Source organism: Ochotona princeps, chromosome 20, assembly GCF_030435755.1.
Source record: "Ochotona princeps isolate mOchPri1 chromosome 20, mOchPri1.hap1, whole genome shotgun sequence".
NCBI classification, from domain to species: domain Eukaryota; kingdom Metazoa; phylum Chordata; class Mammalia; order Lagomorpha; family Ochotonidae; genus Ochotona; species Ochotona princeps.
In genome coordinates, this window is record NC_080851.1 from 1,415,797 (window position 1) to 1,429,457 (window position 13,661).

A 13,661-nucleotide genomic window follows, 5' to 3' on the forward strand; every position below is an offset into this window, starting at 1 on the left:
TCCGCAAATGGCTTGGATAAAGCACATGTTCTTTGGTTGTCTGTTGCTCCATGAGACTGGGATGTGCTCACCGCGTGTGCATGTACAGTGGTTTCTGTGTGTTTCTGAATGAACACTGAGAGTTGGTTGCTGGCTCCTGGGTGTGCAAGAGGAGAGGCCCTGGTAGTGTTGTCTGCACTTTCCTCTGTAGCATCAGGGAGCTCAGATGTGATGAGCGTTGTGTGCAAATGCCTGTGGAGGGGGACACGGAACTCGGGCCTCTCTGTCTTGGGGGTTCTGTTGGAGGCTCGCACAGGCACATCCCATCTTCCAACTGGTGGTGGGTGTAGGTGAGCCCGCACTGGGACGAGGGTTCCCATTCTGTCTTAGGTGACCCATGGTTGTGAGGGGTACCCGCACTCATGCATCAGTGCTGCCTGCTGAGCGGGCACAGGTTTCCCAGTGAGAAGCTCTGTCTGGGCAGAAGGCTTGTCGCCTTGCTGGCGACCCACAGTCACTCCCCCTGTATCGCCACGCACGGTGTTGATTCTCACATACGTAGGGTTTACCCACACAGTTTACACTCGATCTCTCACACACATGACTTACAGCCTTAGACACAAAGTTTATACTCACCCTGTCTACACACACACACACACACACACACACGGTTTACAGCCTTAGACACATGGTTTATACTCACCCTGTCTACACATACACACACATTTTACAGTCTTAGACACATGGTTTATACTCACCTTGTCTACACACACACACGGTTTGCAGCCTTAGACACATGGTTTATACTCACCCTGTCCACACACACACACACACACACGGTTTACAGCCTTAGACACATGGTTTATACTCACCCTGTCTACACACACACACACACACACGGTTTACAGCCTTAGACACATGGTTTATACTCACCCTGTCTACACATACACACACACACACACACACACACGGTTTACAGCCTTAGACACATGGTTTATACTCACCCTGTACACACACACACACACACACACACGGTTTACAGCCTTAGACACATGGTTTATACTCACCCTGTCTACACACACACACACACACACACACACACACACACGGTTTACAGCCTTAGACACATGGTTTATACTCACCCTGTACACACACACACACACGGTTTACAGCCTTAGACACATGGTTTATACTCACCCTGTCTACACACACACACACACACACACACACACACACGGTTTACAGCCTTAGATACATGGTTTATACTCTCCCTGCTTCTTATGCTTGGTTTATACTGTCTCTGAAATGTGTTTTATCCTGTTGCACACACATGGCTTGCACTCACCGGCTTACACACAGCTTATACTGCTCATACGTGTGGTTTACACTCTGAGGCATGTAGTTTACACTCAATGGTTTACGCTCTGCCTCTTACGCACATAGCTTATAATCACTCTGTCTCACACAAACACTTTTTAATTAGAGCAGCTTGTATTTTTGGCGTCTTCCTAAAGTTTGCAGAGGTAAAATGTCAGTGATGTCATGAAGCCAGTATAGCAAACAGGCGTTGCCCACCCCAAGTTAGTCACTTGTAGCGATGACATAAGGGAATAAGCCAAAGGGCTTACCCCCGCCACTGCTCCAACAGTTGGTGTCTTGGGTCCTTGGAAGCAGTAAGGGCCAAGTTTGCTTCCATGCCCAGGAGGGGAACAGCCCCAAGCTAGGCACATGGTCCGATCAAAACCCTGCCATGTGGCTCGGCACAAAGGAGAAAACCAAGGGGGACTGGGAAAGATGATGGAAGGCTCCCCCGCGACAGGAATCCAGCTGGATGCACACGCTTCAGAGATCTGTGGCTAGCCGTTTCACAATGTGTTTCTGAAGATGCTCGAGTGTCCAATGTCAGGCCGAAATGCCCACTGTCACCATGGAGGTCCTACACAGTGCCAGAAAGCAAGAACAGACAACTGCAATGTAGTTCTTCAAGCAGAAGCCTCTCTCCCCTCCCCCCGCAGTGTAATGCTGAGAAATCTATGAAGCTGAACAAATGCAGCATGCACTCAGCGGCGTTCATACACTCATCCGTGTGCACCAGGAGCAGGCCCCCAGCAAGGGTGCTGAAAGAAATATTTTCTGTCATAGTGACCGGAATTCCAGGGTGTCTAGGAGGGAGTTCAGTGGGATTGCTGGGCGCTGGGTGCTGGGTGCCACAGCACATTGCTGACGGGCCTGAGTGGAGAGCTCTATGAGCGTGGATCAGAGATGTGATGTTTCTTCCCCACTGCCTTCAGGACATCTGTGGGAATGCTGCACGCACTTCAAAATTTCCTTACACCCAAAGAAACATTTCAATTCTCTTTTTAGAGCTTTTGGGTGTCCCTTTGTGTCTTAAATGTAATGCTGGCACAGCCACACTTGATCTGACTTGACAGGTGGTTCCCAGCTTTAGTAAGAGAAAGCAGGGTCAGAGGCTCAGTGGGCTAACCCTCTGCCTGCAGTGCCAGCGTCCCATCCAGCTCCCTGCTGATGCCCTGGGAAGGGAGCAGACGTGGGCCCCTGCACCCGCATGGGAGACCTGGAAGAAGTTCCTGGCTTCAGATGGGCTCAAGTCTGGCTGTTGCAAGTATTTGGGGAGTGAACCATCAGATGAAAGATCTTTTATCTCCTTCCTTTTTGATTTAAGGCAATTTTTAATTGCCTTTCCAGTTAAAAATTAGAAAGAAGCAGCCAAGGCAGACCTGGAGAGCTGGAGCTGGCGGGCAGGAAGGGGTAAGGGACCCGCCTGTGCCCACACCTTTTGAGGAGCCCAGGGAGAGCAGTGTTGTCCCCAGAGTGGAAGGGACATGCGAGGCCCAGGGAAGACCTTGCAGAGAGCAGTCCATGTGAGGAAGGTGAGCGGGACTTCCCTGGGTGCAGGCTGCTTCATTAGGCCGCCCCAGGTGCACAGTGACTTCACACTGATTGAGCTACTGAAGGTCCGAAGGCAAAATGTCTTCCAGCTATTTGAATGCCACGTTGTAGTGTGGAGGGTCTCCGCGTTCATGTGCTGGCAGGCTAGCGGACTTTCATAAGTAAAGCGGTAGTGTGGCCACCGGGGGAAGACTCCGCTTGAGGGTTACACGTTCGAATTCCTCTGCCAACATAAGAGGCCGTCATTAAAGCGCTGAAGGCGCGCTTCGGCTGGCAGCTTTGCAGGGCCTGTAACACGGGGAGCGTCAGTGTCCTGCGTTTATTTCTTTTGAATCCTATAAACCCTATAAATAGATGAAGATAAACAATCCAATGGGAGAACTGGCTATGAGCAGGCGGCAGAGGCTGGTGCTGGGATGGGGCTGGCAGGCCGAGGCCCACGGAGGGGCGCGGGTGGGGAGGAGGTGGGGGCACGCTCTGAGGAGCCTGTGGTGGGCTGGCGCAGAGCCCTCTTTCAAGCACAGTGGGGTTCGGGCCGTTGGTCTTCTTGGCGCGTGCTCCTACACGTGGACCCGAGCTTGCAGCTCTCCAGCTCCGCGCTGCACAGCCCGGCCCCCTCCTGCTGCTGGGGTGGGCCCCTCCCTGGGGGTGGGGCGGCCAGCGTGGAGCTGGGCCTCCAGCACAGCCTGCAGGAGCCTACGTGTCCTCCCTGTTCTCTGACGGCTGCCAAGTGCAACGCGCAGGAATAACGAGAGGCCTCGAGAGACGCAGGGCTGGTCTCGTTCCTCCCCCGTCCAGATCCAGGGGGTGGGCCGTGCTGAGCAGGGGCTGCTGTCGAAGCATTCGCTGTGGCCTGCTCGGCCCGCCCCCAGGCCCCAGTGCAGCCGAGAGGGCCCCTTGCTCCACGTCGCCCAGCCGCCATGCTGTGCCGAGCAGCTGCGGGAAGGGGGCTGGAGTGGCTCCTCCCAGCTGCACACGTGTGGAGGGCAGAGCTGCCGCTGCAGCCTCGCGGGCGCCCGGCGCCTGCAGCCATTCTCCCGGCCCTGCCCGCAGCCTCGGCCGGGAGCGTGGGCAGTGATGGCTCCCCACCCTGCTGCCCCAGGTCCACTTGCTGGCCTTCTCAGTGGGGCTGTTCCAGGTGCCGGACGTGAGCGGAATCACACGGCGTCTGTCCCTGGCTTCTGCCACTGCGTGGCCTGGTCCCAGGAGTCGTGTGGATGTCCCTCCCCTGCCCGTCCTCGCCGGGCAGCAGCAGGTAGCAGAGTCACCCTGGCAGCCTCTGCCCACAGCTCCTCCTGCTTGAGGCTCCCACCAGCACTCCGTATGGCCCCACAGAGCCCAGGAGCCCGTTAGGGCGTCCTGTGTCTGCTAGCTATCCGGGGACCCCCAACTCGCTGTTTGGGTGTTCACTTCCTGTCCTTGGTCCCACGGTTTTCACTTTCCTCACCCACAACAGGAGTGTCTGTGGCTCGCTGAGGCCACGCACGGTGCGCAGCCCGATGTGGCAGTGAGCCCCAGGGCCTGTTTAACTTCAGACCACATAATGGAGCATGTTGTCCTAGGAGTAGGGTGGTGCAGCTTAGCACTGAATTGTTCGTTCCTTTAATTAGGAACCGTGATCAGAGAATATCTTTGGATCTCCCTTGAGTAATAAATGTTGATTATCCTCTCTCCCATAATTCAATGTTATGTTTTTTTTTCTGTTATATTGCATTTTAGCTCAATTTAACTTTCTGTTTCAACCATAGCTAACCAGTTTTAATCGGTCTCCAGCTGGTCCAGATAAATAGAATACATATTTATTTTGGAGTGAATTATTTTTCTGTAAAATTTGAATCTTTATCCCCAAAGCAGGACAGGCACGTACCTGTGCCCACATACACACACACAACCAATCCTGCCTTCAGTGAAATCACACTTGCATACACACAGCTTGTGCCGTGGGCAGCAGTGGTGGGCTCACGGTCAATGTACTCAATGTGGCCTTGCCCCTGGAAAGGCAGCGGCGGCTGACTCCATGCACACCCTCGTGGCTGTGGGATCCCCACGCACCGAGCGCCCGAAGCAGGGGGGACCACGTGGGGAGGGTGCAGTGCGATGTGCCCGTGGTCAAGGCCAGCCGGCCTGTGTGAACACGGGGGTCTTTGTGATAACCCAGACCTTTGCAGAGGTGGGACTGAGGATGGTCTACCTGGTCCTCAGCCCACCCCTCTCTGTGGGTATGTTTGTCAGTGCGCAAAGAAGTCAGCCCGGCAGGCTGCTCCTCCTGGGCTTGGGTCGGGCAGCCAGGAGGCCCTGCAGCAGCCTCCAGGCAGGGCCGGCACACGCTGGCTGCCTCTGGCAGGAGGCATGCTTTCCCTCAGTGCCCCAGGAACCAGGATCAGCCCGGGGACCTGGGTCTCCCTGATTCCGTGGTTGTGTGAAGCCAACGGTGGTTTCACAGATGCAGGCCACTTGGCTGGCATGGACGCTTCCTGGCCAGCCCGAGGGGTGGGACATGGGTGCAGGGGCAGGCTCTGGCTGCAGCCGGCTCTCCGTGTTTCAGACCCTTGAGTAGGAAAGCTTCCCACAGGCTTGCAGCCACCCCCACTTCTGGAACGCTCTGGAATGTGATTGTTCGGATGCGTGTGGACAGCTGGGCACCCCCCCAGCTCGCCCGAGGTCCCACTGGAGCTGCTCAGCTCGCTCTGGCCACCGCCTGCTGCTTCTGGCTCTCAGCCATGTGCTGCCAGAACATTCTATGTGAGGTATAGTCTGGGAGCATTGCTCTATGCCAGGGCTGGGGTGCAGCAGTCCCCATGGGGGACTTCATGGCCTCCTGGCTGCCTCCAGCCTCGCATCGGCCGTGTGGCCTCTGGATACTGCTGTGCTGGCATGGCAGCTGGCAGTGCTTGGCTGCCTTTGTAGACGGCCCGGGGCCTCTGCTCCACCCCTCGTCTCCGCTCTGCGGTGCATCCTCTGTCCATGACCTGTGTAACCTCTGCCCTTTGTGAGACGTGTGTCTGTCTTTACAGTTTGTTCCAGGTTCTTTGAACCTGGGCGTTGTGTGTGTTGGTGTCCGCGTTTCAGTGTTTAGGAAGGTGGAAAGGGTATTGGGTTTGCGTGCTGACCGGAGGACACAGTGACGCTCGGAAGCAAAGTGCCGAGTTGTCTCTGTTGAGTGCTCTGTGCCTGCTTTGCAGGGATGTGAGCAGAAAGCACACAGCTGGGAGCCTGGCCTTCCATGCGCCAGCGGATCCTTTCCCAGCCAGGGCCAAGGAGCACACCTTCGCCAGCCTCCAGTTTCAGAATTCTGCTGGGCAGTCTTTCTAGAAAATTCTGCTGGTGGGTGACCAGAAGCTGGTGACGTTTGCCCAGTACCTGCTGGGTGCCAGCTTTGGGAGGTAAAGAAGCGAAAGAGTGAGGTGTTAGACCTTAAGAAACTCAGGTTTACTGCAGAGGGAGATGGATGAATAGAAACCTGGATAAAGCTCCCAGCCAGAGAAGAGAAAGCTGTCAGCTTTGGTGTTGAGTTGCGACTTGGTAGTTTACCTCCGTTGCCACTGGCAACAGAAATGGCTGGGCAAGCCCTGCTTTATAACTGCACTGTTGCATGAGGCTCCTTAGGCGAGCTTGCAGCAAAGTGCCGTCCCATGAACTTCTGAGGTATGGGCACGTAAGGTGACAGTCGCTGCTGGAGTGAGTGGCTGCTCAACGGTGGGCGCTAGCAAACCCAGGCCTCCCCTCCGCGGCACCACTGGGATGCGGCACGGATGGAACACAGGATAACAGATACGGATTTCAAAGTGTTTCCACTAGATCGGCCTCCTTTACAACTGAGCCCGCTTTCCGTGAACTTGCTGAAGTCTCCACACGTGTGTGTCTCCACTCATCATCGCTGAGAAGCAGTTTTTGGAAAATAGCCAGCTCTCTGCTAGGCTGCCTTGATTCTTGGCTGCTGTAATGAACAGCCCAGGGACACTCACCCTCTGAGCCCCCAGGACTCTGTACCTGCAACCCTCTCGGCTCCTGGGGCTGTGCCTCAGACTGCCACCATGTGCAGCCCCAAGACTGGAACTTTCAGGAATAGGGCTACCCCCACGGGGCTTCCAGGTGGCCCAGCTTGGAGCAGGTTGAGGGGCAGCACCCAGGGTGCCTGCCCTGGGCTCTCTGAGTGCCCCATCCTTCTGGGTAAGCCACAGCCCTGTCCACATCCTAGGCTTTCCAGTTCTGGGAGCTGTGCCATTTCTTGGAACTGCTGGGTACTGTTCTCCTGGGATGTCTCCCCCTCTGGACGCCTTTGAATTTGGGCTCGTTTGGAGCCGAATGCACTCCCCTCGACTGTCTTGCCTGTAAACGGAGATCTCGTTTGAAAACTTCTCTGCCAAGCAGTGAGCATAACCATGCTGGGGTGTGTTTATAGAGCGGGAACTTGAGGTTCTCTGACACACCACACTATGCGTTTCCTTTAGCTTCCCACTCATCCTCCAACCCAACTCCGTTTGAAGCAACCCCTTGCAGTTGGGGAGTGCTCTTTCTTCCCAATGGCCTCTGCCCCCCAGATATGGAGAGGCAGGCTGAAGCAGAGTGACTTCCGGGACGGGACAGATGTTGCACTTGGGTGGGAGGCCACAGCCCTTGGAACAAGGAGAGCTGCATGTTGGGAACACTTGCAAGGTCAGGCCGGTGTTTGCTTTCTGAAAGAGCCCATGGGGGTCGGTACACTGAGACTGCGATCCGCTGGCTTGACTTGGTCATGGAATCAATTCTGGGGTTTGCACAGTGTGTTGACTATAGGTAACAACCACGTATGGCCCAGTTCAAAACAGCACACAGGACTTTGCTCGCTCACCACAGACCGGAAGGCAACACAGTGTACAAACCTCGCTGTGTACCCCCAGAGGCACGTACGGTTATCATATGTCCATTTTCAAAACAAAAAAAGGGAAGGTCTTAGAATCGTCTGTGAAGGAGATGTGCTTGTAGCAGCTCGTTTCTGAAGTCCCAGCACCTGCCAAGCCAGATGAAAGGGAGGCCAACAGGTGGGAGTGAGGGGCTTCTCACACACTGCCCCCTGCTCGCTCACTCTGCCTTTCAAATGAATAGATGCACACTTTCCAGTAAGAAACGGGGTGCAGAGCTCCAGGACTGAGAGTGAGGGTTCTGGCCGTTTTCTGGGCTGACCATTCTGGGGTTTTATTTCCTGCGTCAGATCCTGTCTGTGGAAACCGCAGAAATGAAGCCTCGAGTCCTTTTTTTTTTTAATAATTCTATAAATTGGCAGTTACAGTTGTATTTTTCATTGGAGTTACGTTACGTGATTTGCTTTTACTTTTCCCAAATCTCCTGAACTGTAGAGTCACAGCAGCGGGGTGCCCTCGGTTGTGTGAGTTGCTGTGCGGGAGGACATTTTGAGAGACCCCCAAGACTCGGGGCCGCAGGCAGCCAGGGCAGCTTGCTGAGCGAGCAGGATCCGGGCAAATCACCTTTGCAGCTCACCCTCCGCTGTCTGTGCACGCAGTTGGGCTGTGTGTGCTGGCCACTTGTCAGTCTCTGCAGGGCCTGAACCCACAGAGCCCTGGCCCACGGCCACTCGTGGCCTGATGGGTGCCTTTGCTGTGGCAGTGCTGCCTGCCACAGAGGAGCGTGCGTGATGGGTGTGCCCAGCTCTGTGTGCCCTGCTGTGTTGTCTCCACTCCCATTGACACGGGGAAGACACTAGAGGGTGCTGTGTCCCCAGCAGTGCTGCTGTCCAGGGCAGGGCTGGCAGAGGGCTTGCCAGAGCAGTCCCAGCTCCCTTGATCTCCCTGCTGGGCTGTCCCGGGCCGGCACACTTTGTTCAGTTTGTGGAAGACATTGGCTCGGAATGGCTGATGAGCCAAATGCAAATGTGTTTCACGGAGTTTGTGTCTATTTTAGAACCAGACTAGCCCCGTCTTGCTACTGATGGCGAAACCAAACGAGATGTGAATTTGAGATCAGATAAACTGCTCAAATATTTGGGGCAAAGTCAGTGCCCAGGTCTGGACGGGGCTATTTAAGGAAGGAAAATAGCTATTAATAACTTGATTGGCAGCTGTGTCAGTGAATGTCTCCTCACAGATCCGTGTGAAGGGCGTTTTGTGTAGGAGCGCACGCCTCCCCCCACCCCGCCCTGCTTGTTCCGAGGCCATCATGGGGAGTGCCTGGACCCCAGGGCAGCATCTGCCCAACAGCGCACCTGTTCAGGAGCGTCTGCCTCAGTGTCCTGTGTCCTTACCCGGCGGGAGCTGTGTGGGACTGGGTGGTGAGTGGTCATATTCACATGGCCGCAGTCGCACTGTAGGGAAGGCACACCAGCCCTTGCTGAGACGCGTGGCACATGGGCAGTCCCAAGACCCACCAGCCATGAGCTTTCCCCACACATGACGTCGTGGTTTCTTGTTGAAGCTTGGTGTAGCGTGAGGAAGCCTCGTCCTCCTCGCCAGACATCTAGAATACCCCTTTTGGAGATGGAGTTTCCCATGACCATTGGAATGTGGACACGTTTTAAGTCACATGACAGTGAGTGGATCTGTTATCCAAACAGATAACACACCTAATCAAGCCTCAAGGAAATACGGAAGGTGGATTTACAGTAGGGCTTAGAAAGGTCTATTTTTGTTTTGATGGGGGTAGAAGGTGTGAAGGCTTGAAGTATTGACAGGTAGGGATTGCATTTGGTTCATAAACCTTAGAACCTGTTAACTAGTTACCAGGCTGGCTGGGCTTTGGTGGGCAGGTTCACAAGTGAGAATCCAAGCAGTAAGAAGCCATGGAAGAAGTCCGCCCGTGAGGACCACATTACAGTTCTCATTTGGTGCTGGAGAACCCCGTGTGTGCCTGCAGCAGAGTCGTGGCTGTGGAGGTACCCGGCACTGCCTGCGGTCACAGCCCGGGGCTGTCAAATAAATGGTGGTCAGAAAGCCAGACTTTGCGTCCTCAGGTCTGTCAACGGGGACCGTGCCACTGATGGGTGGCCAGAACAAGGTGACAGCACAAACAGCGCGTCTTGGGTCCTGTCCTCGGGCCTCTGAGAAGAGCCATATTGGAGTTGCTCCCTAGGCCGCTACAGGGCGAAGCAAGGGTCCAGCATCCAACAGACATGCTCACTAATCATGTCTCACCCAGTATTGATTATTGATTCCTGATGGCCTGGTGAGGCAGGAAAACTGTGAATACGACAACTAACCCAATGCTAGGTTGTCAGCACACTGCTAATGCTAACTGGGGAGGGTTGCAATGTGTCCATTCTAGAACCTTCCAGAAACTTCTTCAAGGGGGGGTAGCCCACGGTCTCAGCAAACACAGGCTGTGGCTGGATGGTCAGTGCCCCACGGTGGCTCAGCAGCAGCAGCATCCCCTGCAGATGACAGACAGTGAGCTGACACGATTTTGCCCTGGGGTCTATGCTTGTGGCATCCAGGCCCATCCCCAGCCGTAAGCACTGCCTCTTCACCCTTGGTGTCTGTCCTTGTCATGGATTAATTACTGATTATGCGGTAATTATTCATGACCAATTCAGCACTTATACCTTGTTCATACCTGGCCACAGGATTAATATTTGATTCTTAATGAGCTGAGTGGCTGCAGTGCCACGTCCTGTCTGCCCCACAGCCCTGGTCGGGTAGAGTTCCGTCTTAGGTGCCGCCCCTGCTATCCCACAGCCCTATCCTGTGCCCCTAGCATCTGGGCCAGGACCTTTGACCTGCAGTCCATCTGGGAGGGAAGGCCAGGCCTTTTGGTCCTCACAGCCTGGCCAAGCCCTTAGCAGCCCTCAGGGGTCACCTAATCTGGAGGGGGAGCAGCAGTCAGGGTGTTCCATGACCCCCACCTGCTACAGGTGCCCAGGTGGCAACTCCTGGGGAGCTTTGTCTCTCTCCCCTCCCTCCACACGCTGACTGCCAGGCAGCCTTCTGGTGTCATTGGTATCTCCCTCTGCCTTCTCTTGTTTATGCCCCTCAGCCTAGAGAGACACAGGAAGCCTAAGCAAGGGCCATTATGGAGTTTTGTGCAGGGAGCAGTGTGTTCTGGGGAGGTCTGTGGCCTCCTTCACAGAGCATGCGCCTGCTGAGGTCAGATGAGTAGCTGCCAATCTCTCTTTGGACCCAATAGCTCTTTGCTCAGTGCTATGGGATCTTGGGCAAACTCCTCAATCACGCAAGGCCTGACTCCTAAGCTGAGATACGGGGTGAACAGCAATGGTTTTGTAGGAGAGAGATGAAGTCATGCTGAGTCACATACCGCTGTTTGCTGTGGGCCTGCTTGTTCTGGACCAACTCTCGCCATCCACAAGGCGGCATCCTCTGCTACCCATGTTATAACGGAAGAGGACATGGGATGCCCAGATCCCCATCCCTGACCCAGACCCCCAGCACATGGCCAGATGGACAGCCTTGGTGCAGTCTGGGACTGCTGCTGCCAGAGAGGGTTCTGCAGCCTGGGCAGTGAGGCACCAGGCCTGGTACACCAAGAGGCTGCCCTGCAGGGCGTGGCAGTTCCTGCCATGTTGTCAACCAGCACTGGTCAGAAACACGCACAGCATACCCACTGGTTGCAAATGCACAAGGACACCAGAGGAGCCCAGGCACAGCCCTGCGCTGCCCCAGGCTGTGTGGCGCTTCTTGGGATCTTTGCCTTACAAAGCTGCAGCCTGCCTTTAGAGACCCCTGCTTTAAGACACTGCCCTGAGCCCAGCTGTGCGCCCTATCTGAGCGTGCTGGCTGCAGTCCCATGTCCCTGGACCCACCCATGTTCTCAGAGCCGCACGCACACTAGGGCTTGGCATGAGAGACTGTGGCACCTAGGGAACCAGGGCTCTACAGGGTGCCGGGAGGAGGGCCCCGTTTCCCCCACAGGCTTGCTCACCAGCTACCTTCTGGGCAATGTCTGGGCTGGTGTTTAACCAGAGCTGGGCACTATGCCCTACACAGGTGGGCTTGCAGAGTGCAGCACTGTACACTGTGCTCCGCCCCTTTCTATCCACCTGCTCTGGGCTACCTGGATGCTGCCCTCTGCGCAGACACCAGAGCCAGTGTCAGGCGTCTCTGGCCTAGTCCGCCTCACTGGGAACCAAGGTATCCTGAGATGGTCCGGTCGTGGCACTCAGAGCACTGGATTGTGGTGGAGTGTGGCACTTGGGTGGAGCTGGGTGAGCAGGTGGACGTGGATGACTGCTACTGGCGTCTCAGAGATGGATGCCAAGTGCCGTGCCCAAGGCTGCTTTCAGCTGATGCCGCTGAGCTCTGGAGCCTGAGCCCAAGCTGCAACGGTGGGTGTAACAAGCCTCCCTCTTGTCGTGTCTTGTATAGAGGACGACGTGGATCTGGAGGTGCTGGTGAGTGACATGAACGCATCGCTGGAGAGCCTGTACTCAGCCTGCAGCATGCAGTCGGATACGGTGCCGCTCCTGCAGAACGGCCAGCACTCGCGCAGCCAGCCGCCGGCCCAGGCTGCCCGGCCCCCGCCCCCGCCGCAGGCATCACCGCGGCAGAAGGTGCAGCGCTCCCAGCCTGTGCACATCCTGGCTGTCAGGTGAGGTCGGCGCCACGCAAGGCGGGGTTGTGGGAAGCCCACTGCTGGTAGGTCTGTCGTGTGTGTGACACACTGGGCTGTTCTTGGTGCACAAGCACATGTGCCCGTGGCTTCTCAGGCACCACCCTCCCCACGTGTGATCAGACATGATCTGCACAATGAAAGGACCAGAGTGGGAGCCACAAGCTGGTGTCGTGTGACAGGGGCCACAGCTGACCCTGGGGTGGCATGGTGCAAGCATGCGCCTCTGACCCTGGCTCGAGCACAGGGGCCGGAAGCCACTAACAGGAGGAGCAGGCAAGCCTGAGCTCTGGGTGAACCTGGGGCTGTGCTCAGCACCAGTGTCTTCAGGTGAGCGCTTGCTGTGTGCCAGGCACCGTTCCTGCTGGAGAGCAAGCAGGGAAACCAGCAAAGGAAAGGTGCTCCGGGTAGCTGTGACGGGGTGACGCAGGTGATGGGGTGGGGGCTGGCAGCAGCAGCCATGGCCCCCTCAGCCCAGCCCCTGCCCAGAGCCATGCCTCACCACGCTCCCAGGAACGTGGTAACTGCAGCAGGGTGGCCCAAGGGAGGCTGGCAGGAGCCAGGGTTCCCTTCCTAGGGGCAGAGCACAGGTGTCTGAGAACATCGACCTGGGGCCTGGCAGCATCCCCTGGCTCCAGGGTTGGCAGAGGGCTTTAAAAGCTCCAAGCATTTGCTGGCTGGCTGGAGGTGATGCCGATCTGACTGAAGACACTGGGGATGTGGTGGGCATTCCTGGTGGGGCAGGACACAGCGGGGCATGGGGGCCTGCTCTGTCTCGGGTACCTGGAGTACCGGGGCTGGGAGGTGAGGTGGTCGGACAGAGGGGAAGACCTCTGTGACCCAGGCTGAGCCCAGAAGATGGCTGCTTCTGTCTGTCCCCCGCCCTCTCCTAGGGACCCCTTGGGGGTTCAAGCTCGGAAGACTCAGGAGAATGCGCAGGAGACCTTGTGTCGGCCGGGTGGCCTCCAGGCTCAGTCCCCGGAGAGCCTGTGTGCTGGTGCGCCAGGAGCAGCTGCTGATGGGCCGTCCTCTTGCTCCTCACACAGGCGCCTGCAGGATGAAGACCAGCACTTCCGTACCTCATCGCTGCCGGCCATTCCCAACCCCTTCCCTGAGCTTGGGGGTTCTGGGAACAATGCCACTGCCGCCGCCGCCGCCTCGGCCTCGGCGAGCCTCCCATCGGCCTCCTTGCCTGCGAGCCAGCCTGTTACCAAGCAGGT

General features: G+C 56.4%; 1 protein-coding gene across 6 annotated transcripts in view; it reads left to right on the top strand.

Annotated features, from left to right (window-relative positions):
* Positions 1 to 13,661, top strand: part of GRB10 (growth factor receptor bound protein 10) — a 78,187-nt gene that overhangs the window by 46,219 nt on the left and 18,307 nt on the right. For 4 of the 6 annotated variants that reach the window (XM_058678152.1, XM_058678153.1, XM_058678154.1 and 1 more), the window contains 2 exons: positions 12,198 to 12,420; positions 13,335 to 13,659. In XM_058678152.1, coding sequence (XP_058534135.1) covers positions 12,198 to 12,420; positions 13,335 to 13,659 — 548 coding nt within the window. Of the gene's footprint in view, positions 1 to 12,197; positions 12,421 to 13,334; positions 13,660 to 13,661 lie in introns of those variants that run through there. The other 2 variants (XM_058678155.1, XM_004582214.3) reach the window with 2 other exon arrangements.